The sequence below is a fragment of the Castor canadensis genome, chromosome 1, assembly GCF_047511655.1.
Source record: "Castor canadensis chromosome 1, mCasCan1.hap1v2, whole genome shotgun sequence".
Taxonomy (NCBI): domain Eukaryota; kingdom Metazoa; phylum Chordata; class Mammalia; order Rodentia; family Castoridae; genus Castor; species Castor canadensis.
The window spans coordinates 206683803-206711543 of record NC_133386.1 but is presented as its reverse complement, the minus strand read 5'-3'; the positions used below and the strand labels follow the sequence as shown (position 1 = coordinate 206711543).

Below are 27741 nucleotides of genomic sequence, written 5' to 3'. Positions count from 1 at the left end.
GTTCAAGCACAGCAAGACCTTGGATCAATAAAATAATGAGATCCATAGCATGGCCATACCAGGCAGGACTGGACCTCTGTTAACAGCCACTGCTCCACCTAGACCACAAACACCCCTTGAAAAAAGCTGAGGAGAAAGGATGAATGCACGCGGGAGGTTGGCCGTGCACATCACAGGTGTTGTGACTCTGTAACGAGCCAAAACAATGCACTCTGAGCACCTGCCCCATCCCAGGCTCTGAAATACGTACCCTATGTGTGCTTTCATGACTGACACTCATACAAATGTGGAAACGGAGGCACAGAGAGGTAGAAGCTTAACAAAAGGTCACACAGCAGGTAGGATTCAGACCAGACTGGAGCTGATGGTGGACAGGGGTGCAAAGCCATTGCTCCCACTGTGGCCTCTCAGCTGCCCCAAATCCTCTTTTTAGGAATCTGGGCACTCATGGTGGGAACCCAGAGTTCTGGCCCAATCTCTTGTGTGATCCCCATTCAGCATCACTGGTTTTGCTGGGCAGTTAGGTGCAGTCACATTCCAGATGACAAGGTAGTCCAGGGACGTCATCTCAGTTGCTGGAGAAACACAAAGGTGTCCAGTGTGGCTGCAGTGGTAGGGCAGGAGGTAAGGGGAAGGAACAAGGAAGGGGACAGAGTGATGAGTCAGGGGCAGGAGCAGGTCCTGCAGGGCCTGTGCCATGGGAAGGACATTGGGTTACCTGTGGTTGAGCTGGCAAGACTCAGAGGTGCCCATCTGGCCTCTGGGTAAAATCAACCACCAGGTGACCAGTGGGGAGGCTGCAGGTTAATCCCAGCGGTGGTGGACTGGCCAGGTGTGGTGGGTTGGAGTCAGCCAGGAGTGTGTTGAGACAGTTACTCGTCTTGTCCTGCTCATGACTTTACTTGGTGAGGCTTCTGATGATTTGCACAGGGGAAGTTCGGGATCCCAGAGTTTGCAACATGTCCTAGATCCCAGAAATGTGTGCAGAGCTAGGCTGACTGTTGTGGCTGTGACCAAGGCTGGGCCTTCAGCAAGGGCCATAACTGCCCAGGCTTCCCTCGGGCCTACACAAGCCACCACAGAAACATGGCTCAAAGCAACATGTAGCCTCAAGCTGAGCTGGTTGTCACTGACCAACCACCTCCGGATTTTGACTCTGCTCGTTCTCCTAGTGTCAGCATGTAGTCTCTGTCCTGCCAAGCCCCAGGGTCAGCTGAGACCCAGGACTTCCCCAACTGGCCCTGGGCCTTAGCCCACCCAGGTAGAGGCGATTCTTCAAAGCAGAGTGGAGAACCAGTTCCTTGAAGCAGTGAAGCCATGGTGGCGACGCAGCTCAGACAAAGTCCTGCTGGGGGGCTCCCTGCTGTCCTGGCCTTGCCCCGCAAGTATGGATGCTGAGGCGGTGAGACTCAGGCATGGAGGGGAAGCAGCATTGGGCAGTACCATCTCGGCCATATGTTGGGAGGGGAAGGGACTGTCTCAGCCTGGGCAGGTCACATCTTAGGCTTTGCTGGTGGCATGGGAAAAGCAGGTCAGGGTCCTTAGTGTATGGGAAAGTGGTGAGAGAAGTCCCATGCAAGGACACAGTAAGAAAGGTCACAGTGCAGATCACAAGGGTGCCAATGAGCAGACAGCAGAATTCCAGAGCCCTGCTGCTGCTGGATAGCTCCCCCTGGCTTTGCCTGTGTCCGAGGCCAGGACCTGACTCAGTGGAAGGTTTGGGTGAAGGACAGACACTACTGCACTCTGAACCATGGGCTGCAGGTGACCAAGGTCCCAACCCAGAACTCGGGACAGGAAGACAGGTGTGGGTGGAAGGGAGACTCTTGCCTGTTTTCTGCCCAGACAACCCCTCCCTGCCCGGCTGCTACCACCCTGGTCCTGGTTCCACCTGCAGAGAGGCAGTCATGGCACCGAGTCACAGCCTGACCCCAGAGGGCTATGTGCTCTGACTAAAGTGTAAGGAGGAAAAGCTTATCCCTATCGGGGAAAGAGGACACTTGCTTTATTTTAGATGATTTCAAGGACTTAGAATGATAGGCTCTCTCTCCAACAAAAGTAAAACAAAAACTTGATGCTCCATACAGCTCTGGACAGGCAGAAGTGTGGCCTCCACTCTGGGCCACACTGGGGCCACTGGAGAGGGGAGGCCTCCAGGCAGGCGGCGACCATCAGTCCAGGTTGTCCAGGTCCTGCTGTGCCTTCCTCTCCAGCTGTAGAACCTGGAGAGAAAAGCCCATGAGAACCGTATCCAGAGAGAGCCCAAAACTCACCTGCTTAAATGCCCCAACCCACACAAAGATGGCCACATGTCCCACAGGAAAATGCAGGTTATTGAACCCTATCTGCTCCACACCATGACGGAAGGGGCAGGGAGAGTGGAAAGCCCCAATGTGCCGTGGTGGTGACTACAGGCGGTGGGACAATAGCGTTTGCATCTCTGCCCACCGAGGGTTATGTTCCTGTGAGTGTGTTCTTGGGGCCACTCAGCCTCAAAGCCCCTTCCCGATTGTGGGAATTGCTGCTGAGTGTGTCTCAGTGGAAGTGAGGCCCTGGCCACCTCCTAAAGGAAGTCAGAGGGAAGCACAGTTCCTGCTGTGGGTGACTCCATCCATGCCAGACCCATCACCTGAGGTTCTGCTGTCTCCTGCCTGCTGAGCCAGGGACCAGAGGATGCTGGGGTAGAGCAAGTGGTGAGCAGCCATGCAGGGCCCAGGCCATGGGCTCTATCCACAACTAAGAGCAGACCACTGGCACCCTGGCTGCCTCCCAGCCTTGGCCGTCCCTGCCTGCTTCCTGCTGATGTCCGCTACATCCTGTTTACTCTGCCAGGAAGGTCCTTTCCACTGAAACAATCAAACACGGCCACTTCTCCTGGAAACCAAGAAGCCCACAGACCTGTCTAGCTCACATCAGCCTTCTTCAACCTTGCACAACTGGCACGACACCAAAACCTCTCTGCTGCTTGGCCAGTGACATAGTCTGGGCACTGTAGGGTCCCCGCAGCAGTACTGTGCACTGTACCCCAGAAGCTAACAGCACTGGCCCCAACTCAGCTCTGACAAGTGCAACCACCCCAGACATGGCCTGAAGCTCCATGGGGTGAAGGGCCCCAGAGAGACGCTGCAGGTGGGTGGTGTGCCCTTCCTCCCCCTTCTTGTGCACACCTCTGCTCAGAGCTGCCTATGATGGCTGCTGGCCATGGAGAAGGCGCCTTCCAGCCATCACCTCATGGTCTCAGCTCAACAGAGCACTTCTCAGTTTTCCATATTTAGACATGTCCCTGTGTTGGCTGTCATTTTCTTCCCATCAGAAGTGGCACCAAGGCTGGGGAGGGGCCATGTCTTACCTGCTGTCTGTAGCGATTCCTACCTGGCCATTGAGACGGGGAGGGTGAAGGACCTCAACTTGTCTTTTTACTGACAGTATGAGTCCTTCTTTTATTTTCTTCCAAACTCACTAACTAAGTTAAAAAACCAAAAAAAACCCCCCAAAAAATGGGCCAACAGAGCGGTGTAGAGGGAGGCCTCCCTGCTTATTTGGAAGCCACAGTGTGACTGGCCCCATGTTCACACAGCTGCAAAGTCTCCCTCAGTCCACTCAATGCTGGTAAATATAGCCCAGTCAAAAACAGGACACGGCAAACTCTGATTCACTTATATGGACTTAAGAACTAGTAGAGCCATACGGAAAACAGTTTGGAGGCTCCCCTCAAATTAAAAATAAAACTACCACATGACCCATGATGTGAGTGCATCAAGAGGAATTTAATGAGTGCATCAAAGACACCCACATCACCCTGTCCACTGCAGCCAGGAACCAGAATCAGTCAAAGTGTCCCCTAACTGATGAATGGATAAGGAAAATGTGGTACACCTGTGTGACGGAACACTATCCACCCATGAAAAGGACATTTGTGACAACAAGGATGAACCTCAGGAGAACTGGTTAAATGAAAAAAGTAAGGCACAGAAAGACAAATGCACCACGATCTCACTTGCACCTGGCATCGAAGAGGGGAACTCATAAAACAGAGAAGAAGGTCCCCGAGCCGGGGTTGAGAGGAGGATGAAGGAGACAGGAACACATTCAAGCAATCTATTGTACAGTGCAATAACTACAACTAGTAACTACAACTAGTAACAATTTCTTTTCTCTATTGCTCCTTCTTTCAGGCTTAATTATATGTATTCTACGTCCTTTCTTTTTTTCAAACCTTGTTGGGGGAGTAATTGGTCCTTCCAACTGTTTTATACATTTAAATATCTGATGTGCTCTTGAATTGTTGCTGTTAATTCTGGTTGGTTTCTCCTCTGAGAGTAGGGATTGAAATCCCACGAGAAGGTGCTCCACTAAGAAGACCCCAACAAAAAACAAATGGACATCCATCCTGACTAATGCAAACAGCAATGCAGAAACACAAGACATAGATAGAATAATCGAGGCTGTATGACCCCCCAAAAGTTCACAATGCTCCAGTAACTCAATCCACAGATACCAAAACAGCTGAGATATCAAAGAATTCAAAAGTATACTTTTTAAAATGATCAGTGGCCTCAAAGATGATTCAAACCAACAGATGAAATAAGGAAGTCAATCCAAGACCTGAATAAAAAAGTCAGGAGCATGGATGAGAGGGTTCAGCAAGGATATTGAGATTCTGAAAGAAACAAAACAAAACAAACAAAAAAAACCCACAAATGATGGAAATGAAAGACTCAATAATGGTGGAAGGCATCACCTACAGACTAGACAAAGCAGAAGAAAGAATATCAGGATATGAAGACAAGGTCAAGGAAATTCTACATTCAGGTAGCAATAAAGAAAAAAACCATAAACAAGCATGACCACAGCTTCAAGAACTCTGTGCCCAAACCTAAGAATCCATGGGGCAGAAGGAGGAGCTGAGGTACTAACTGAAGATGTAAGGATGCTTTTTGATGAAATTAGAGCAGAAAATTTCCCAAATCCTGGGAAAGACATGGACATCTAAGTACAGGAGGCCTATAAAACCCCAAATAGACTGGAGCAGAAAAGAAATTTTACATGTCAAATTATACTTAAAATGTCAAGTCTAGAGAACAAAGAAAGCTAAGAAAGGATATTAAAAGCTGTGGAAAGATGCCAGCTTACTTACAAAGGCAGCAACATCAGAATTACATCAGACCCCCTCAGCAGGAATTCTAGAAGCCAGGAAAGCATGGAATGACTATTTCAAGCCACGGGAATAAATAACTACCAACCCAGATTACCATATTCAGTTAAGTTATCCTTTAAAATCGAAGGGGAAATAAAGACCTTCTAAGATAAGTACCAACTAAAGCAAGTCATGACCGCTAAAGCCAGCACTGCAGAAGATACTCAAGGGAATCCTTCACATAGAGGAGGAAGAGACGCAGTCACGAACATGAGAGCTCAGAAAAGAATAAATTTCATGAGAAGACTATATGAACAATTAGGAAAGAATCAATCATGTCTAACCCAATAAACCAGCAACTTCCAGAGATGAATAGGGTGAAAGAAAAAAACAAACAATACCAGAATCAACAGGGGAGAGGGGAACAGAAAAATTATAGGAATCAGCAAAAGCTCTCTCAATAATAATAATAAATGGTCTTTACTCTCCAATTAAAAGATGCAGATTGACTGAATGATTAAAAAACAAGATAGAGCCAGGTGCCAGTGGCTCATGCCTGTAATCCCAGCTACTCAGGAGGCAGAGATCAGGAGGATCACAGTTCAAAGCCAGCCTGGACAAACAGTTCACAAGACCCTATCTCGAAAAAAAAATCACAAAAAAGGGCTGGTGGAGTAGCTCAAGGTAGGCCCTGAGTTCAAACTTCAGTACTGAAAAAAACAAACAAAAACCAAGACAGAACTATTTGTTGTCTACAAGAGACACACCTCACTGGCAAAGACACGCACATGCTGAAAGCAAAAGGGTGGAAAACAATATACCAAACAAACGGAAACTGAAAAGAGGCAGGAACATCCTTCACTTGTATCAGACATCGTCGACCTCAGCTGAAATTAGTCAGAAGACATAAAGAGTGTCACTATACAGCAGTAACAGGGACAATCCATCGAGGAGATACAACACTTGTAAATTTATGTGCACCAAGCATCGGTGCACTCAACCTCATAAGGCAAGACCACTGGACAGAAGAGAACAGACAGGTCCAGAAACAATGATAGTGTGTGACTTCAATACCCCACTGTCATCAATACACAGATCCTCCAGACAAATCAACAGACACTTCAGAGTTTAACTGACCAACACATCAAATGGACTTCACAGTCATCCACAGATCATTCCATCTAATGGTGCAGAAGAAATTCTTCGCAGCATTCAAGGATCTTTCTCCAAAATGGATAATATTCTAGGCCATAAAATAAGTTGTAACAAATGTAAAAAAACAGAAATAATTCCCTGTATCTATTCAAATCACACTAGGATAAAATTAGGAAGAGAAACTACAGAAAGTGCACAAACCCTGGAGACTGGACACTATGCTTTGGAGCCATCGGTGGGTCATTGAGGAAATCAGGCAGGAAATTAGAAAAACCCTATAATCAAATGAAAATGAAAACACTTCTTACCAGAATCTATGGGACACAGCACAGGTGGCACTGAGAAGGAAGTTTATATCCATAAACATCTATCAGACAGATCTTAAATAAATAACCTAACAATGCACTTCAGAGTTTTGGAAAAGGAAAAACAAGCTAACCCTAAAATTAGAAGACAGAAAGAAATAGTAAATAAATAATAAAGACCATGGCAGACATCAGCGAAACAGAGATGAAAAGAACACCACAAACAACTAAGGATCAAAGAGCTGACTCTTTGAAAAGATCAAGAAAAGCAGTAAATCCTTAGCCAAACTAACCAAAATGAAGAAGGAGGGGCCCAAATTAATAAAATTAAAAATGAAAAAGGGAACATTACAACAGATACCAATGGAATCCAGAGGATTGTTAGGAAATATTTTGAGAAGCTATCTTAAAATAAACTGGAAAATTGAGAAGAAATGCATAAATTTCTAGATGCACTGGACCTACATAAGCGGATGAAAATAACATCCATATATTCAAAATGAGATTCAGGGAGTAATAGTCTGCCAACAAAGAAAAGCCAGGACTGGAAGGGTTCACTGATGAATTCTACCCAACACGTAAAGAACTAACACAAGTGTCCCTCAAGCCGTTCCATAAAATAGAAGGGAAGGAACACACCAAACTCATCCTATGAAGCTACTATTACCTTGCTACCAAAACCTGCTAAGGACACAACAAAAGAAAACTATAAGCCAATTTCCTCAATAAATATACACACAAAGATTCTTAATAAAATACTTGGCAGTGAAATTAACGTATTAAAGAGATCATATGTCATAATCAAGTTAACGTCATTCGAGGGATGCAAGGATGATCCAAGATATGCAAATCAATAAACATAATACAGCACAAAAATAGAATCAGGAATAAAAATCACAAGATTATCTCAATAGATGCAGAAAAGGCCTCTGACAAAAATCCAACATCCCTTCATGATGAACGCTCTGAAGAAACTAAGAATAGAAGGAACATACCTCGATGTAATAAAGGTTACATATGAAAAACAAAAATCATACTACATGAGAAAACACAAAAGCATTTCCCCTAAAATCAGGAACTAGACAAGGGTGACCAGTCTCCCCACTCTTATTCAATATACTGCTTGAGTTCTTAGTCAGAGCAATAAGACAAGGGAAAGAAATAAAAGGGGCACAAATAGAAAAGGAAGAAGTCAAATTATCCTTATTTGCAGATGGTATGACCCTGTATTTAAAAGACCCCAAAGATTCCAACAGAAAAATTACTGATAAACACTTTCAACAATATAGCAAGATATAAAATTAACATACAAAAAATCAGTAGCGTTTCTGTATGCCAACAATGAGCAGGTTGACAAAGAAGTCAGGAAAACAATGCCATTCGCAATAGCCTCAAAAAGACAAAAACAAAAACTAGGAATAAACCTAGTGAAGAAGGTGAAAGACTCTATGATGAACACTATAAAACACTAAAGACACTGAGGAAGACATGAGAATATGGGAAGACCTCCCATGACCATGGATCACCAGATTAATATTGTGAAAATGGCCATATTACTGGAAGTGATCTACAGATTGAATGTAATACTCATCAAAATCCCAATGGCATTGTCCATGGAAATTGAAAAAAAATCCAAAAATTTGTATGGAAACACAAAAGACCCCAAATAGCCAAAACAATCCTGAGTGAAAAGAGCAATGCTAGAGATATCACAATACCTGACTTCAAATTATACAGAGCCATAGTAACTAAACAGCATGGACCTGGCACAAAACCAGACACGCAGACCGCTGGAACAGAGGACAGAGATACACAGCTGAGCCATCTGCTTCTTGATAAAGACGCTGAAAACACAGTAGAGCAAGGACAGCCTCTTCAACAAATGGTGCTAGGAAAACTGAATATCCACATGTAGGAGACTGAACCTAGACCCTTGTCTCTCACCCTGTACAAAAATCAATTCAAAATGGATCAAAGACCTTAACATAAAACCTGGAACTTTAAAACTACTGGAGGCAAAAACTAGGGAAATCACTTCAAGACACAGACAGGCAACTATTTCCTGAATAGGACTCTAAAGCTCAGGAAATAAGAGCAAGAATTGACAAATGGGGTGACAGCAAATTAAATGCTTCTGCATGGCAAAAAAACAGAGTGGAGACACAGCTTACAGAATGGGAGAATATATTTGCCAGCAATTCACTTGACAAGGGATTAATATCCAGAATAATTAAAGAGAAAATTCCACACCAAATGTGCAAGTGAATTAAACAGTTTCCAAAAGAAGTACACGTGAAGAAATGTTCAACATCTTTAGTCACAGAGGAAATACAGGTCAAAGTGACACTGCCATTTCACCTCACCCCAGTGACAATGGCCGCCAGCAAGAAAACAAGCAACAGATGCTGGCGAGGATGCGGTAGAAAAAGGAACCCTCGTACACTGTTGGTGGCAACGTAAACCCGTGTAACCACTGCTAAAGTCAGTATGGAGGACCCTCAAAAACACTGAAGACAGAACTACCAGAAGATCCAGCAGTATCACTCCTGGACATGATATTCTCAAGGGAATGAAAGTCATCACGCAGTAGAGACGTGCGTACACCACGTCTACTGTGGCAAACTGACAATCACCAGGCAACAGGAGCAGCCGAGGTACCCAACGCCAGTGAACGGATAAAGAAAATCCATTCACGATATACACACGATGGAGTGCTATCCAGCCATAAAGGGTGAATTTGTGCATTTGCAGGAAAATGGATGGAAATGGAGACCATAACGTTGTACAAAAATAAGCCAGACTCAGAAAGACAAATGCTTCAGTCTCTCTCATATGCAGAGTCCTGCAGAGACAAACCAACAGACACAAGCCTAAACGGAGGGCTGTTTGTGGGGAGGGGCAGAGGGAGACAAGGGAGGGTGACAGGGTGAATAAGATCAAAAAGTACTGACATGCACGTGTGGAATGGTCATACTGACGTGTTATTTGCGCAATAAATTAACTTTAAAAGTGCTAAGGGAACAGATCTTAAATGTGCCCATCACATACACAAGATAAGTATGGGAAGTAATGTGCACCTTAAGTGGCTGGATTTTGTCATTCCAGAACGCACAGACATCTCAACACACCATGCTACACAGCACCAGTGCTTACGTAGTTATTGTCAGTTAAAAGTGCTGCTCTTCAGCCACCTGGCTCAGAGCCACGTCACTATTTGGGGAGTGTACTTTCCCACTTTCACTCACTCTCATAAAAAATAAATGAAATCCCACCAAAACCCTTCAAACGCACTCTTCTCTTTGCAGAAGCAAGGACAGTAAGACATGGCATGGTGTACATCAAAAGGCTTTGCTCCATGGGCTGGGATGTAGCTCGGTGGTGCAGTGCTTGGCTAGCATGCGTGAGGCCCTGGGTTCGATTCCAGCACCCAAAAAAGAAAAAAGACAAAAAAAAAAAAACTTCTCCCCAAAAAGCTTTGCTCCTCAGGGAAGCAGCTCGTCTGTCCTCCACATGTGCCACGTGGAGAAGGCCATCTGGCTGACTCACCTTGTTCTCAATGCACTGGAACTGCCAAGGCCAGCCCGTGTTGTACAGGAAGGGCCGCAGGTCAAACCTGTTGTCATCAGGGCTGTAGTTTTCTGCGTGGTAAGCGGGTGTCAGCGTAGTCATCTTGTGTCTGTTCATGGAGTACTTTGAGAAAAACTGCTTCACCTTGTCAGCCACCTGGTGGGCACGGGACACACGGGTTCCAGGTTAGCAGGGCCACAAAGTCCCGAAGCTGATTCTTACTCTGTGAATGATTCTTACACACACGAATGGCCAGTGGGTCCTGCCCACAGCTTCTCTGGTGCAGGAGTGAAGAGCACAGGGCCAAGCTAGAGGCAGCCTGAGCTCAAGACTGCAGAGGCCTGGCTGTAACATCCAGTGCCTTGCTCCAAGAGGCCTGGGTGACCAAGAAGACATACTCAAGTGCCCTCCAAGTAGCTGTGGACCAGAAGAAACACGAGATATTCTGACCCTGAAGTCTCTGTGCCCCCTCCAGGGGCAGGGCTGTGCTCGCCATTTTCCCTCATGTGCTGGAGCCCCATGCTGGTGAGGATGGAACTGGAAAGCACAACTGTGTGCAATGTCACCGGGGTCCCACCAACTCACTTGCTCTGGCAAGCCATGTGGCTCGTGCGCAGGTGGCTTTGCCTGGCTGGTCTCTGTCCCTTACCTGCCTTGGGGTACAGATGTCTCTCCACATGTTGAGGAGTTTACAGAACATGCTGTAGGGCCCTGTCTTGGCTATCTTCCTGAGTCGCCCATAGACAGAGAGCTCTGCATACGTCATGCCCATGTCGTCCTGCAAGAGGACAGAGATAAGTCCAGAGACCAGTGGGTTGGAGCTCAGAACTTCTCTGTGGTTGACACCAGAGGCCCAAGAAGCCAGGCTTCCCTGGGGGCCAAGCCTCATTTCCCATCCCTCTTGGGCAACAGGAGGTGTGGCTTAGGGAAATGACTAAGAGCCAGGCGTTTGGTTTTGAGGACTGTGGGTGAAGAGTGGCCCACTGAACGTTCATTCCTGTCTTGCATACAGGTCCTGTGACTGAAACCTTATGTGGGCAAAGGTCTTTGAGGGTGTAGTTAAGTTAGGGGTGCGGAGATGGCATGAATCTGGGTACTGGGCAGTCTTAAATTCAAGGACAAGGGTTCTTATGAAGGTCAGAGGAGAGACAAAGGACAGGAGGACGCAGAACAGAGTCAGGTGGGAACAGGATGATATGACCCCAGGCCAGTAACTGCCACGCCTCTGACAGTCAGAGAGGCAGGAGCACCTCCCCTAGTGCCTTCATGGGACCTTGCCCCACTCCCACAGACTCCTGACTCCATGACCATGGGAGGATCCGTTCCCCTTGTTTTGGTCACATAGCTTGCAGTTGTGTGTGGTGACAGCCACCAAAGACTAACACAGAGGTCACACAAGGCACCACTCTCATCCAGATGGATCCTCTCTCCTGCCCCACTGAACCTACTTCTTTCAAGCATGAGGGCTCAGAGACAAGGGCACAGACTCTCAGAAATATGGGTCACAGTAGAGGCCTGGGGTGCTACCAGCCTGTGATGCAGGTCACAGACGTCTCCAGCTGTGCCCACAAGAGCTGGCTCCCACAGAGGCTCACGTGAGTCTGGTACTCCCACCCATCACCATCGCTCCATTCCCTCCCAGTGTGCATGCTCTGGTGCCACTGCCAGTGAGACCACACACCTGGGCATTGTCACAGCAGCAGGGCCCTGCCTCCATCAGGGCCTGTGACAGGCCCTCCTCTTGCCCTCCATACCCATTAGGCTTTAGCCAGCCAGGCCTCAGCCCCAGCATCACCTCCTCAGGCCCTGTCTGACCTCCACCTGACACCACCTCCATCCCTCTCCATCATGCCTCCAGAGTTGATTTTGTCTGTGACACTCACAGAACCTGGAGCCTTCATGATCACAACCTTCTTGTCTGACCCCTGCAGGTGACTTCCAACATTTCAAGAGCAGTGGTCATGTTTACCTTTTCTACCACAGAGTCCCTAGTCCCTGCCAGTGGCTTTCTCGGTTTCTTTTCATGAAATTGGTCCCTTCAATCCAACAGTGACAGTTGGAGACTCAACACTCCTCTTTCTGTAATAGGTAGAACATGCACACAGAGTCAACAGGGACGCAGAAGATAAATAACACTGTGAACCAGCCAGCACCACAGCCACCTGTCAAACCTTCCACCCAGTAAGTGCAGGACACACCCTCTCAAAGACACAGAGGATGTCCTCTGAACACAGTGCAAGCTGGGAAAAAAAGAGCCTCCATAAACTTTAAAACGCCAAAATCCTAGCAGGGTGCTCTCTGGCCATGATGGAATGAAACCAGAGGTTCAATAGCAGAAGGAAATTTCAGAAATCTAACCAAGAAATCACAGGGGAGTCAGAAAGAATTCTGAGATGGATGAGAATGATGGTACAACACACCACAATGTATGGGATGCATGAAAGCAGGTAAGAGTGGAATTTATAGATGTGAGCATCTACATTAAAAAAGAAGAATGATCTCAAATCAATAACCTCACCCTCCACCTTAAGACACTGAGATATGAAGAGCAAACCAAACCTGCATGGAGCAGAAGTAAGGAAACAATTGAGACAGATGGAAACTACTGAACAAGGTCAACAACAGTTGGCAAGCCATTAGCTGGACTGATGAAGAAAAATGGGACAAGAGTAGATAATGAAAGAGGGACACCCTTGTGTCCTCCCAGAAATGAAAAGTGTCAGAAAGGAATTCTATAAGCAAGTGTACACCAACAAGGCAGATCACTGAGAGGAAATGGCAGATTCCCAGAACAACGTGTGATGATAATTTCAGGTGCAAACAGGTGTAAAGCATTTCTCCTGGGTGGGTGTAGGGGACGTTCCCAGAGGAGATCTGGGTCAGCAGGCTGAGAGCACACCTATCTAGGTGGCATCAGACAGAACAAAAGACAGAGGAAGGTGAATATTCCCTCATATTCATTCTCTCTCCCCCTGCCCCCAGCCCCAGCCTGGAGCTGTATACCCTTCTTCTGTCCAGGGACTGATATCAGAGCTCCAGGCTCTCCGGCCAACTCTGAGAGGTGCACCAGCAGCCCCTGGGTTCCCAGACTTCACTGTGGACTAGAGTCACACTAATGGCTTCCCTGGTTATGAGGCTTTTGAACTTAGACTGAGCTTCACCACAGCTTCTCTAGGTCTCCAGCTCAGAGACCAAAGTAGCCTATGGGACTTCTTGGCCTCTACAACCAGAGAGTCATATCCAATAACAAACCCTATCCTGTGCTATCCAGTCCATACATCTATCCATCTACCTATCTACTATTTATAATCTATCTATCCATCGTCCATCTATCAATCCATTCACCCATCACCTACCTATCTGTCTGCCTGTCTGTCCATCCATCCATCTATCATCAACACATACACTATGGCTCTGCCTCTCTGGAGAGCACTGACTGACAGACACAAAGTCTGTCAGGAGGAAATGTGAACTGGGGTGCAAGGCTGCTCTCACATCCAAACGCTGCAGACAGAGTGATGTCCAACACCTTTTATGGTAAAAAGCAAACAAGAAAATCTGGAAATAGAGGGGAACATAATCAATAGAACAAAAGGCAGCGATGGAAAATCCACGGCTGACATCATACTTAATAGGGAAAGGCTGTAAGCTTTTCCCTTAAAGCAGAAAAGCAGAAATAAGACAAGGATGCCCCTCTTACCACTTCCAATCACCAGTGCCCTACAGGTTCTACCCAGGGAGACTGGGCAGAAGAATTAAATCTGGCATCTGGATTGGAAAGAAGACTTATATCTGTAACTTGCAGATGTTTGACCTTAAGGAACCCACTAAAAAAAATGTTGGAAGTAATAAATGAGTTCAGCAAGGTTGTGGGTTTACAAGATCAATACAAAAATCAATTGTGTTCCTCCACGTTAGCAATGAACAATCTAAAAATGAACTTAAGAAAAAATTCCATTTACAGTAGTAAGGAAAATAATAAAATACATTGAAGTAAGTTTTATAAAAGAAGTACAAACTTATGCCCTGCAAACTAGAAAACACTGTTGAAAAACATTTTTTAAAAAAGGGCTTAAAAATGAGAAGACATCCCAGGTTCATGGATCAGGAGACTCAACATCATTAAGATGGAATATCCCTGATTTATCTACAGGTTTAATACAATCCCAATCAAATTCAAAGCTGAAGGTGTTTTTGTGTGTGTGTGTGTTTGTGTGGAAGAATTGACAAACCAATCTCAAAGAACCCAGAACGGTCAAAAATATTTTAAAACAAAGAAACAAGAAACTGGGGACTCATGCTTCTTGATTTCAAAACTTTCTACAGCATACAGTAGGCAGGATGGCATGGCACTGGCCTAAGAGTGAACACAGACATCAACAGGCAGAATGAAGAGTCAGAAATAAACCCCACATTTACAGCTCACTGATTTTCAAGGATACAAAGGCAAGTCAAGGGGAGAAATGACTATCTTTTAAGCAAATGGCTTTGGAAGACTGGGATAGCCACAGGCACAGGAATGAAGTTGGATCTCCACCTCCCATCATACACAAAAATTAACTTGCTGAGATCACAGAGCTGAATGTAAAAGCTCAACCTCTTGGAAGAAGATACAGGGAAAAATCTTTGCCATCGAAAGCCGGTTGGGGGACTACAGTCACTTCTAGCAACCACTGATCTGCAAACCACAGCCAATGGCCCTGACGGTGAAGTCTAGCGTGACATGGGAAGTGAGTGATTCTCTCTTAGGTCACACTAAGGTACATGAAGAGACCCCCTCACAGTCCAAGAGACCTGCATCCCCCGCTTTCCAACTTCCCTCTCCCTCCCAGCCACCGCATCACTCCTATCACAAGGAGGCCGATCCATGCCACTGGGCCCAGGCCAGGAGTCAGAGCACAGCTCCTCGGGGCAGAAGGGAAGCCAGGAAGTGACCCACCCCTGCCACATAGAGAACACAGAGAAGAGTAGAAGCAAGCACCTGCTGTGATAAAGCCACTGCCATTACCTCATCCGTCTGGGACACTCGTCCATTGGCCAAGGGCTCCAGCTCTGCGGTGGCCGGTGCTGACAAGATGCTGTGGCCAAGACACCCATGGATTAGTCACAAAGGCTACTAACATGCTCTGACCCTTGGCAGAAGATCCCCACACCAACTGCCCAAAGCAGGCTGACCACTGCTGGCAGAGCTAAGCCAAGGCTCCCAGTGCTGGCACCCTGGGCAGAACCATACGGTGCACTGAGGACTCACGCCCTGCAGGATGATGGCTGACAGGGAGGCACTGCATGAAGTCCCTCCTCCTCAGCCCTGTCCCATGGGGCCAGGTGATCCTCCTGGGGACCATGCCATGAACTGCAGAACCCTTCAGAGCATCCCTAGCCTCTGCCTGCTAGCGTCTAGTAATGACAGCTAAATGTGGCTCCACTCAGTGCCCAGTGAGGACAGCAAGGGAAAGACATTCCTGGTAGTAGGAATGACACGGCAAAAGCCTGGGCGAGCTCCAGGCATCAGTGGACTTGGACCTGCTAGGCATCTGTACCGCTCCCTCTGCCTTAAGATGGCAGCAGGAGAGTGACTCAGGCAGGGGAGCATTAGCTGCACATGTGGCCAGAGACAAAGGTCTGTGGAGGTACCTACAGCAGGGGTGGCCATGCTCAGCTGAAGGGCAGGACTGTTTTCACCAGCTATCGGGAGCTAATGGAAGGGGGCTGAGGGAGACAAAGCTGGCCGAGGCTGTGCAACAGAGGTGCTTGGTGGCTCTGGAGCCATGGCCTGGCCCAGCCGGTGCATACTCACCCCTGCAGGGCGGGAAGCTGGAAGCGCTCCACACCAAACTGGACGAAGGCTCTCAGGTCCGTCTTGCTGATCCCGCCTATGGGGTTGATATCCGCACTGGAGCAGTCATACTTGGTCAGGTACCCTAGGAGACTACATGGGAGAAAGAGTGGCGGTTCCCCAGGGCCCACTGAGGGCTGCTGCTTCTGCCAACACTGGACATCTGAGGACTTGCCTCCTCCAGGAGCCCAGAAGTCTGGAAAAGTCCAGCATCTAGAGAAGGCTAGTAGGGTTGGGGCAGACTGCAAAGGGGCAGAAACTGTAGAGGACAGAGGAGGGGCACTGGGCACGGCTAGGGAGATGGCTGGGCCAGGAACACTTGGGAGACACCTACGCTGGGTGGAGAGCAGCCTATCTGGAGGTGAAGGCCAGGCTGGCCAGACAATGCCGAGCAACAGAGGACTAGGGGATGGGGTGCTTATGACACAGTCCCCACTCCCTCACCCTCCCTTGGGACAGGGCCACTCTCAGTGACCTCAGGGAGCCTGCCAGGACACTGGCCTCACTTCCTTTGCCTCCTGCTTGGCAGTCTTCAGTCATCCAGCATCCACTGCCTCCAAGGCACCCCCAGCCTTCTTGCTCTGGTCTCACCCTAACCTAACACTACCAAGGACAGCAGTCCCTGAGAGCTTGGCCAGGAACCCCCACTTCCTAACCCAGTCAATCCTATGGCAAATGTGCAGAGAAGTCCCACCTGCCAGGGACTGCACTCCTTTGCTAGGCAGCTGTCAGGCGGGCCTTGGCTGGCATCAGGGAACTTGGGCTGGGCAGGCTTCCACTGTTCTCTAGCTGATGAGGGGTTCCATGCCTGCTGTCTGCACAAGCAACATGGTTGGCCTGAAGGCCTGCTTCCCTACGGAATTTGGGGTTTGGCAGGTGCTGGGCAGGAAGCTCCAGCCACAGCTGCTTCATTAACACCCTAAGCACGAGATTAACGAGCAACCCTGGAGGACTGCCCTTCACGCCCACTGTCACCACTCCTTTTGGAGTGAGGCCTCTCCTGTGGGATGCCACTGGTCACAGGCTCTGCAAGTCTGCACCACGCTTCTCTGGACTCATCCACGCCTCTGCCTTTTGTCAGTCCTTCCACTGGATGGGCCACAGCCACAGCCCTGAGTCCTCCCAGTGAACCATCGACACTGGGGCGACAACCACGCCCAAGACCCTACAGGCACCTGCCCAAGTCCCTTGTTGACACTTACGTGTCTCCTCTGCATGTCCTAACTTGCTTCTTCTCTCTGCCACACTCACTTATTCCACACACACACCCCAGCAGCTGAGCCAGCGACAGAGGACAGAGGGAGCCCCACTCCAGGGGTTGCTTGATGACCACAGTTCCCCCATCTGTTATCCTCCGCCTGTTGCCAGGAGGCATCTCTCCCTTCCCCCACAATAACATGGCCTCTCACCAGTTCCCCCAGCTGGTGATTCTGCTTCTTTCTTCACTGAGGAGAAAAGGGCACTCAGAAAAGAGCAGCCTCACTCCTTAGCACCCCATCACTGCTGCCCACTCCCTGGCCTTCCTGTTGTGGCCGTGCTGGCAGGCCCCTTGCCTTGTCTCCCACTCTCCTCTCCTCTCCCGCAATGTCCCACTCTCCTGCATCAGCAAATTTGTTCTTCTCCACTGGCCCTTTTACACCAGCACCTTAAAATAAGAAAACCTTCTCTTGTTCCCATGCTCCCCCACCTCCCCAATGTTTCAAAGTGAAACTTCTAGACGGAGCTGTCTCGAGTCCTCAGACTCTACCACTCCACTCTCTCCTAAACCCACCCCAGGTCTTTCAGTCCCTGCGTTGACAGACCAAGCTTTCCCAGGAGACAAGCACTGGCCCTCAGTCCCGAGTGGTCTCAAGCATGGCCGTTCTCTAGCTTCTTTCTCCCTCACCACCTGCAGGCCTTTACAAAGCCGCTTGTCAGCCAGGCCTTCCCCAGCCAACCTGCCCAGGACTGCAAACTCCCAGCTTCCCCTACTTCAGCTCTGAGGGAGCTTCACATAATAGACACTTTGAGTTTTGCTGGTACCTGTTTGCTTCTACTCGAGTAAATGGGGGCTGCTTTCTACTTTGCTCACAACACCTGGTACACAACAGGTGGTCAACAAGTACTTGATGAATGAACAAACAGGAATGCAAATGAAGTAAGCTTAGAATTGGAAGCAGTTAAAAAACAGAATTTGGAAGATATATTTTAATAAAGAATCAGCACTATAGAAAATTAGAAACCTGAAATTCTAGCACAGAATATAGAGGAGAAGAAGCCATGGCTACAATGAAGAAGAGGGAGTGAACAGGGCACGACCCAGCATAGGTATGAGACATGCAGCACAAAAAAGGCACAATCAGACGTGGCAAATGTGCCTCTCAACTACAGAGATGTCTACCAGCCCTGAGAAAGGCTTAGCAGTAAAGGCAAGGAAAACAGATGAGTCTCTGACAGATGTCAGAAGAGATGTTTCTTTATTTTCTAAACAGATACCTAGAAACCTGGAAGCTCCCAGGACACATCCCGCCATCAGAAAAACATTTCATCTTTGGTAAAATTTTAAATATCCAAAACAATGGATAAAAGTGTCACACCAACATAATTTTATAATAGGTCAAAGCCTGGTTCACCTGCAAAAGTCAACCAGTCTTCTCAGTCATGTCAGGGCTCAGAACTCACTCCAGCCATCACGCCCCCTTGAAAAATAATGTCCTTGTAAAAGCACTAGAGGCAACAGAAGAGCAATGGAAATTAACAAGCTAGGCCTGGGGAAGGTGAGCATTGTTACCAGAGACAGGGTGTTAATTTCAAATTGTAATAGGGAGATAAAATAGGATGCAAAATTTAAAAAAATATTTAAAAGCAAACACATTTGCAGACTTGCAAGAATGAAGAAAGATCAGCACACTCACACTACAGATACCAGAATGAATGGACAGGTGGATGGACAGATGGATGGATGGATGGGGGGATGGGTGGGTAGGAGGACAGATGGGTAGACAGACAGATGGGTGACAGATGGATGTATGGGAGGTGGATAGATGGATGGATGAATGGGTGGATGTTTGGGTGGCTTACTGATGGGTGATGGGTAGATGGTGGATGGGTGGGTTGATTGATGGATGGACAGACTAATACAAAGACAAATAGATGAATAAATCAGTTTCTGAAATTCCTCATCTAATAAGGAGCAACTAAGAACAGCAAAGAGAGCGGCTGAGAAGCGTGGAGGCTCACCTACGGAGTGGGGATACCAATTCTGGGAAAGAGAAGCTACCAGCCTCCACTGCTGGGCCTGAGGTCTATTTGGATTTTATCTGGAAATAAGAGGGAGTCTCTGGATTTCTTCTATCAAGAAAGGGCTCCCACATACAAAACAAGCCAACATACAAAACAATCTCCTGCTTTGGAGGTGAAAACCACGTGCAAGAAATGGAGCAAGATGCAGTTGGACAGTCTAGAAGAAGGCAAGCCCAGACATGGCCAGCAGGGCTGGAGTCTGGGGGAGCAGCGGGAATGAAGGACAGGATGGATATACCTGCAGAGCAGGGATGGGGAAAGTGGGAAAGCAATGCCCATCCAATCTGTCTTCTGCAGTCCTGAAATTCTGGAGAACCATGTTGCCATGGGTGCCCAACTTCCAGGGGAGACACAGATGACAGGAATCTCCTCCCCGAATATCTGTGCCAATGTTCCAAGGACTGGTTAAACACTGCAGGAATGCCCCTTCCAGTAGCATGTCACTCACAGAGGTTTGGGGTGTCCAGGAGCCCCCACACATACCTCTCATCCACATTGGCAGATCCGAGCACGAGCAGCCCTCCACGGGCACCCCGGGACCAGAGGCTCAGCTGAGCAAACAGGTAGGCGATGACCATTCTGATCCGAGCCTGGACAACACGAGGAAAGGAAGGTGGAGGTCTCCCTGAGAAGGGAACTTGGGACATGACACCTTCTAAGAGGAAGGTCTCCTAGCAACATCACGAAGATGAGAAAGGTAAAATAATTCTGAGGTTTTCTGGCATTCAGGGGGAAAGTCTTGTGGCATTCCCTTCAGTTAGTCCCCCCATTTCCCTGGAGGTAGCCACAAGGTGGGGCTTGCTCAGAAGCCTCACTTTTCTCCCTTCACCACTGGCATTTCTGGAGGAGAAAGGCCACCTATGTACAGCAGGGAGGGGACAAAGACATGACACAGGAGTGCCAAGCCCCAGGGTCTTTCTTCTCCCCATTGACAACCAGTACGGAGCTCTACCACAGCAGCCCAGGAGGTGGGGTGGAGTGAGGGCTGCCCCCTGGAGGAAGCCCACGTGCACACACACACTCCTGCACCCACACGTGCTCACATACATATGGACCTCTGCACTCGTGCACTGGTATGTACTCCTGCACACGCTTTGCACTTCTGAGCACTCATACAGTCACACACACTCACGCTTAAAACTCCTGTACATGACGCCTCCTATTTGTCCACTTACACACACATGCACGCACTTGTGCACACACCCACAATGCACACACACAGGGACACACTCAAGTGTTCACACATTCTTATGCACATCCTCACACAGGTGCTAACAGACTGTCTACATACATGTGTGTACTCTCACACGCACTCATACACACACTGGCACACACACACAGACCTGCAGCCTCATCACCAGGCTGTGTGGTCAATGTCCCTTACAAGGCCCACAGGCTGCAGTCCTGGCGCCAGCCATCCTGGTCCCAGGCTCCCTGAACCCCTTCCCCTCTCTGGTAGGGATGAAGGCCCAGGCGGGGAGCCAACCTGCACATTCTGCAAGGCCAGGTTTTCCCTGCTGCTTCCTCCATGGACTGCAAACAGAGGGCTCTTCCCCGTCACCAGGCTGAAGATGCCCACCACCGCCTTCACGGCTGTGTCAATGCTGAGATCAATGTGGTAGCTAGAAGGAGAGGGAGGAAATGTGGAGGCAGAGTAAGCATGTGCACACATGTGAGGAGACACAGATGTAAAACCTGCTACCGTAAGCAAGGAAGTGTGTGCGATTCACATTGTTGCACAACCATCACTGCTACTTTTTTCTTATAGCCCAGCCCCACCGAAAGTCACTCCCTGCCCCCGCCTGTCCCCCACCTGACAACCACAAATCTCCTTCCTAAATCTGCAGATCTGTGCGATTGGGCGTTTCACACAGATAGAGTCACAGGCAGGGGCCCTTTGCATTTCACTTACTTCACTCTTCTATTTAGTCCATCAGCTCACGGACGTGTGGCTATTTCCACACCTCGGTCACAGTGAACAGTACTGCCGTGAACACTCCTGTACAAGCAGCTGCTCGAGTCCCTGCTTCACTTTCCCTGGACATCTACCTAGGAGTGGCATTGCTGGAGGGGCAGCTTTTAGCTATGCTCAGCAAATGCAATGAGCAGCCCCAACCTGTCACAGTCGCCTGTCTGTGCTCAGCACCCAGGACTGACTACCTTCCAATCTGTTGGGCCAGCTCTCTGGCCCGGCTGCATGTCTCCTGGGAAGAGTTTTCACTGGCCATGTAGCAAGTGGTCAGTAGGCGTCCACAGAGCTCCCGGGGATCCTGGGGGATGTAGCTGCTCTGGTCCACGATGGCTTGGACATCAGCCAGCACTTCCTGATCTGAAACCCAAGAGAGTGAGTAGAAGGCACTGTGTGCGCATGAAGCAAAGCCCAGTTCATCACCCAGGCACTGAATGGCTGACCACAACCCACTGTCACGTGGCTGGCATCCAGGCACCACACTGCTGACCCTGGCCCCTCATCCAGGCACAGGACAGCTAATCCCAGCCCAGTATCACATAACTGGGGTCCAGGCACCACTCTGCTGACCCCAGCTCTACAGCCCGGTCAGATGAGCATCCTCAGTGTACTGCTCTGAGCACACCCTAAAGCTATATATGTTCAATGTCACTGGACACGGGGCAGGGCAGGGATTTAATGAGCTTGTCTGGCCCCAAGGCCTGTGTTCTTTCCACTGGGCCACACTGCTACTGACTGTAGGCAGACTGGCTCTGTAGACAAACTATATCAGCTACAAGGCCAGTAAGGGCTACACTGGCCCTTGATATCGGTGCACAGCCACAAAGCCTCCCTTGGCCATGATGCCTACAACCAGGGTTTCTCCTCTGACCCTCCTCAGCTCTCTACCCACCCTGGAGCATCCTCAGGTCAGTGGATGTCACATCACCTACTTCCACTTGTCACGGCCTCGCAGACCTGCCAGCACATGGAATAGACGATGCAGGCGGTTGCCGCACTGTCCACACCGCCACTCAGGGGCAGGAAGAACCCGGCCTGGAACAGGGTGAGCAGAGCTTCAGAGAAGCAATGTGCCCCAAACTCAGCCCAGCAGGCCCCATGGCAATGCTCTGGGAGTCAGCACCAACCCTGGAGGTCAGAAAAAATCTCCACATATGCCAGGCACCATGTGTCTAGAGAGAGATGAGACACCTGCTCGGGTCTGTCTAAGGCTGACTCGCCAATGAATAACAGACACACAGGATCAACTACAGGAAGATGGTGAGCTTGGCACACCTAGACTGTACACAAAGCTGCCACCGACAGTGCCAAAGTGGCCATGCCCATCAGGCCTCTGCCCAGTGCAGGTAAGCTCTCCCCAAGATGGAGGCAGGACAGTGATGTCTTTAAAAAAAAAAAAGGCCACTGGCTTGTCCTCTGGACAACCAGTAGCACAAGCAAGGTGTGCTGGCTAGGAATGGGACATCTCACCTGGTGGCTTCGTCTCAGAAAGTCCCAGAGCCAGCAGGCAGGTCCAAGGCTGCAAAGTGATCAGAGAATAGAGTCTGGAATGGCTGAGTCTGGCCTACCACACAGGTCCCGCAGCAGCTGCAGGACAGAGACACTGGCCAGCAGAGCCAGGCTCCACAGGCCATGCTGCTGCTGTACGCACTTCCTGCGAATCAGAGCTTGGGGCCAGCACCTCCGTGAGCAAGGTCACAGCACAGGGAGAGAGCCAGGGAGCCCTGGGTCTGGCTCCAGGGGCCAGACCCCGATGAGGAGAGGCCCCTGAAACTGGTGCCCACCCGGGCATGTTCTAAAACTCAAGCTTCCCCCAGCCCAGCGCAGATGCAGACCACAGTCACTGTGGGGAAGGGCAGTGGCCACATGAACACCAGGAGCCTGGGCAGAGGCCGCCCACCTGATCTCCTCCTCAGGTGTGTGGTATCTCCACTGCACAGGCTCAGAGACCAGCTCCAGCAAATCCTCGCCACATGAGAGCGCAAAGTCCACCTTGATCCGGGGGTAGGGGCTCACCCTGCTGGCCTAGGGGTGGGCATCAAGATACACTGAAGTTAGATGTGGTGAATCATGCCTATAATCCCAGTTACTCAGGTGGCACAGATCAAGAGGATCGCAGTTCAAGACAGACCAGGGGTGGATCTGCACACAGTGCTGCAGCCACACAACAGAGTACTACTCAGCCATGAAAAGGACTCAGGGACACACTGCCTCATGGTGGGCCTTGTGGACACCATGCTCAGTGAGGGATGCTGGACATAGGAGAGCACATGCTCTCCTATGTTTCTGCAAAACACCTAGGGACAGGCAGATCCTTACAGACAGGAAGCAGATTGAAGGTCACCAGGGGCAGGGATGGGACAGGGAGTGACTGCTCTCGGGTATGGATTCAGCTTGGGCTGTGGCAATGTTCTCACACTGACTGTGGCAAGGTCACATAACTCCAACAATAGAGCCATCTATGGAGCTGAAACGGCTGCACAGGCTCAGGAATTGTGTCTCGGTAAAGCTGGTAAGAAAACGGCTGTGCAGTGCTGAGCTCCCGACTCGTGCAGTGTTACCGCTGGGTTAGCGTCCCGTGGTGACGGGGGCTCACAGACACAGGGCTCTTGGGCACGCTTGCCCACCCCAGCCTCACCCTGACTTCTTGCTGACGGGGGCGTCTGCTGCCTGCTTGTCCTCCCCATGCTCACTGCCACCCGTGCAGCCTCTACCTACCGTTCCCCCACACTGATCGCCCTTGCTCCAGCTGACTCAAGCAGGTGACACCTGAGGACAGCTGAAGCCTGGGTTCTTTGTGTTTTCCCCACCCCCCACATCAGGGGGCTTCCCTGGTGGTGTTTCACACACGGGTCTAACGAGCCCCCCACACAGGGTCTCTGGGGTTCTCACTGCCAGGTTCCGGGATGAGATCTCTGCCCTGTAGCTCCTGACATCCTCCAGGTCCAATGTGGCAGTCAGAACCTCCTGGAGGGAGAGCAAGGAATCAGGACTGCACAGGTTTGTTTTGTTTTTTTTTTAACCTCTGTGTCAGTAAGTATCTCCTGGGGGCTTTGGAGAGTTTCTGACTTATTTAAAAGACACATAGAAAGTTAGGGCCCCTTTTCTGCCTCTGAACATGGCTGAATGAAGATAGGATGGTTGGAGCCACTGCAGGCGTCCTGTGACCACAAGAAGAGGTACTCTGAGAATAAAACCAACACAGAGGACGGTGTGTACTCCCTGCCTGTGGTGCAGGTGACATCACCCCGGCTTTGAACCCAGCTGCAGGAGGGAGGGCTGGGGGAAGGGGCGGACACTCTGCTACTTGTAACATGGAGCAGAAAAGACGATATATTTTGTTACATTGCCGTTCCTTGGCAGGACTGGGATTTGAGCTCAGGGTCTTGAGCTTGCTAGGCAGGAACTCTACACCTGCGCCACACCCCTGGCCCTTTTGTTATCCAAATAGGGTCTTGCTAACTTTGGCTAGATAGCCTTCAACCCGTGATCTTCCTAGGTCCACTCCCGAGTACCTGGGAGCACAGGTGCACACCACCATGCCTGGCCTGATGTTATTTTTTAATGAGACAATCACATGACTAGAACTTTGTTTCCATAAAGAAACAGTATCAGGGTGGGCTGAGTGGCATGCCCTTATCACAGAGCCAGGCCCAGCACCAGCTCATCCTGGGCTTCAGCTCCACCTACCCCAGAATGATGCACACCAACCCAGCACAGCTGACAGGAGCCAGGCAGCACCTAGCCCTTTGTCACATGGCACCTGCTTCCCTCACGCCCACTGTTCACTGTGCTCCCCCCTTTGAACCTAGCTGCAGCTCGGGGTCCAGGGAGGTGCTAGCGCGGTCATTACCACATCCTCCAGAGAGAACTGTGCCCCCTGGGCGAAGATGCTTCCGTTCATGGCGATCATGGCACAGCCGTCATAGTAGAGACGGTCGCCGTCGCAGCCCTTCTGGTTGGCCAGCAGGTAGATCCCACCATTCTGGAAGAGGCAGAGGCAATAGTGGAGCTGTCAGTGGTGGCCTGTCACCCTTGCCTGCCACCAGCTCCAATACAGGACTCCTGGCCGCACCCACTGCCCTCCCCACGCTGTCTCCCTGCATCTTCTTTTGAGTCCTCACCCCAGCAGTGACAGTGCACAAAGGCAGAGACACAGAGCCCAGCAGTCTCCATTTACATGGACTTCTGGGCACCAGGTGTCCCATGGGACATCCCTTTCCACCTCCCCAGCTCTCAGAACGGCGCTGTTATCTCTCCAACACGACCCAATTCCAAGCAGCCAGAGCTCTGCACGGTGGAGTTTCAACCCTCGACGTCCACCCTGCCCCGTGAAGGACCGTGGCACTGCCTCCCTCGCACTCACGCAGCCCAGAACACAGCGGCACACAGATCCCTATGTTCCCCACAACACCCACGGATGGGGAATGTTCTGGTTCCCGGTCACAGAGGCATCAATGATGCCTGCTTTGCAAGGTGGCTATGAGGGTCCCATGAGGCCATGAAGGGGCCAGCACCACAGCCCTGAATATCCACTGTGTGTGGCCAAGCCCTGACCCAAGCGCCAAGGACTCCAGAGGCACCTAGGCTCCAAATTAAGTCAGGACCTGGGACACATTCTCTGGTGGCCCCACCTGATGCCTACCTTGGTGGTGGCCATGGTCACCAGATCCACCCTGGCCTGGGCTTTGCGCAGCACATGGTGGCTGCTTGAGGCATTGGTGATGATCTCCACGCCATCCAGGCCCATGTCAATGTGCAGGCTGTGAACAGAGGCAGGCAGAGAGCAGACAGCTGGGCCCTCCCCCGATCTCCCGAGGCCCTCCAGTCCTCACGGGGACCCTGCATAGCCCACAGCCACAAGCAAAGGATGTTGGTAAAACCCAGGTCCCCTTGCTGGCCTGGAGAGGAGGGGGACGGGACACTCAAGGAGCTCAGCTGACCTGTGCGGTGTCCAGAGCTCCTCACAGATCTCGCTCCCAATGCAGGTGTCTCGGGTGGCCAGCACCGCGTCTCCAAATGGCACGGTTTCCTGCAGTTTAAAGAAAAGAGAGCACAAGAGTCAATGGCTACCCAGCTGGCCGTGCACTGACCTCACACCCCAGATGTGCTAGGGAGACTCCATGACGGCCGTCATGTTGTTCCAAGCCTTACTTTGTGTTGTTCTTCTACCTGGCATGTCCAGCCCCAGCTGGCATCTCCTTTGTCCATCCCTAGGGATCTCGAGCGATGACCATGAGCTGTGCTTACTATGGCTGCTACAAACTGTCTCTCAAGGTTTCCACGGGCACAAACTTTCCTTCATCATCACTTTAGCAGATCTCGCTTAAGCCCTCTCTCCACTCTTGAAACGGTATTACCAGGTGGTCTTCTCTTCCCTCTTGCAGAAATGACCTGACTGAAGGGGGTGAGGAGTCACCTAGCTTCCGAGTGGCAGGACTAGGAGCAGAATGCAGGTACACCAGTCTCTACGAGGCAGGTTCATAACCAAGAGCAATGGGACTTCCCAGGCACAGACAGGGCCTCCACCTTGGGGGCACATGAGTCTACTGAGTTACTGAAGCTAATACTGGCTGACAGGGTAGCATCAGGGGACAGAATGGCCTGTTTAACATGTATATTGAGGCTTGGGGTGTGGATCAAGTGGTAGAGTGCCTGCCTCACCAAGCACAAGACCCTGAGTTCAAACTCCAGTACAGCTCTTGCCACAAAAAAATAACGAATTTTAAAATGCATATTGAGCTGGGTGCAGATGGCTCATCTCTGGGAGGGTAAGATAAGAGAGGTCACAGTTTGAGGCCAGCCCAAGCAAAAAGTTACTGAGACTTCATCTCAACCAATAGCTGGGTACAGTTGCACACACCTGTTACCCAAACTACACAGGAGGCTGAGATTGGGAGGACTGTGGTTCCAAGTCAGTATGGGCAAAAAAAAAAAAAAAAAGTTTGTGAGACCCCCATCTGAATGGAAAAAAGCTGAGCACGATGGGTGCATCTGTCATCCCGTGACAATGGGAAGCATAAACAGGAAGATCGTGGTCCAGGCTGGCCTGGGCAAAAAAGCAAGACCCTATATCTAAAATAACCAGAGCGAAAAGGACTGGAGGCATGGCTCAAGTGGTAGAGCGCCTGCCTAGCTAGCACAAAGCCCTGATTTCAAACCCCAGTATAGAAAAAAATAAAATGCATATTGACACCTCTAGAATGTGCTAACTTGAGCTCACCTTGGCCATCTCAAAAACAAGGCTGCACTTGCAGTATTACTTTGCTCAGCCAAGAAATCACACCAGGAGGCCTGGACCACATACCACAGCTCCTGGCTGCAGTTCCCTGACATACAAATTTATCTCTCTTTATCATGATAGGTAGACACTACCATGCAAACTAGGCCTTTCTGCTGCTCCATCTTCTGCCATCAGCAATGCCACCATTCCCTGTGGTTTTGAGGAGAGTCCAGAACCACAGTGCTGGCTGACTGCTGCATGCTGCAG

At 49.8% G+C, this 27741-nt stretch overlaps 1 protein-coding gene across 5 annotated transcripts in view; it reads right to left on the bottom strand.

Moving 5' to 3' along the window:
• Nucleotides 1-1983: 1983 nt before the first annotated feature.
• Nadsyn1 (NAD synthetase 1) overlaps nucleotides 1984-27741 on the bottom strand; it is a 40499-nt gene continuing 14741 nt past the window's right edge. For all 5 annotated transcript variants that reach the window (XM_020168803.2, XM_074050973.1, XM_074050980.1 and 2 more), the window contains 15 exons: nucleotides 26195-26283; nucleotides 25897-26014; nucleotides 25105-25236; nucleotides 24144-24218; nucleotides 23152-23276; nucleotides 22722-22770; nucleotides 22184-22286; nucleotides 21443-21611; nucleotides 20769-20904; nucleotides 19766-19872; nucleotides 15962-16093; nucleotides 15173-15242; nucleotides 10814-10942; nucleotides 10144-10320; nucleotides 1984-2222 (listed from right to left, as the gene is read on the bottom strand). In XM_020168803.2, coding sequence (XP_020024392.2) covers nucleotides 2172-2222; nucleotides 10144-10320; nucleotides 10814-10942; nucleotides 15173-15242; nucleotides 15962-16093; nucleotides 19766-19872; nucleotides 20769-20904; nucleotides 21443-21611; nucleotides 22184-22286; nucleotides 22722-22770; nucleotides 23152-23276; nucleotides 24144-24218; nucleotides 25105-25236; nucleotides 25897-26014; nucleotides 26195-26283 — 1662 coding nt within the window. In that variant the 3' untranslated portion in view covers nucleotides 1984-2171. The remainder of the gene's footprint in view (nucleotides 2223-10143; nucleotides 10321-10813; nucleotides 10943-15172; nucleotides 15243-15961; nucleotides 16094-19765; nucleotides 19873-20768; nucleotides 20905-21442; nucleotides 21612-22183; nucleotides 22287-22721; nucleotides 22771-23151; nucleotides 23277-24143; nucleotides 24219-25104; nucleotides 25237-25896; nucleotides 26015-26194; nucleotides 26284-27741) is intronic.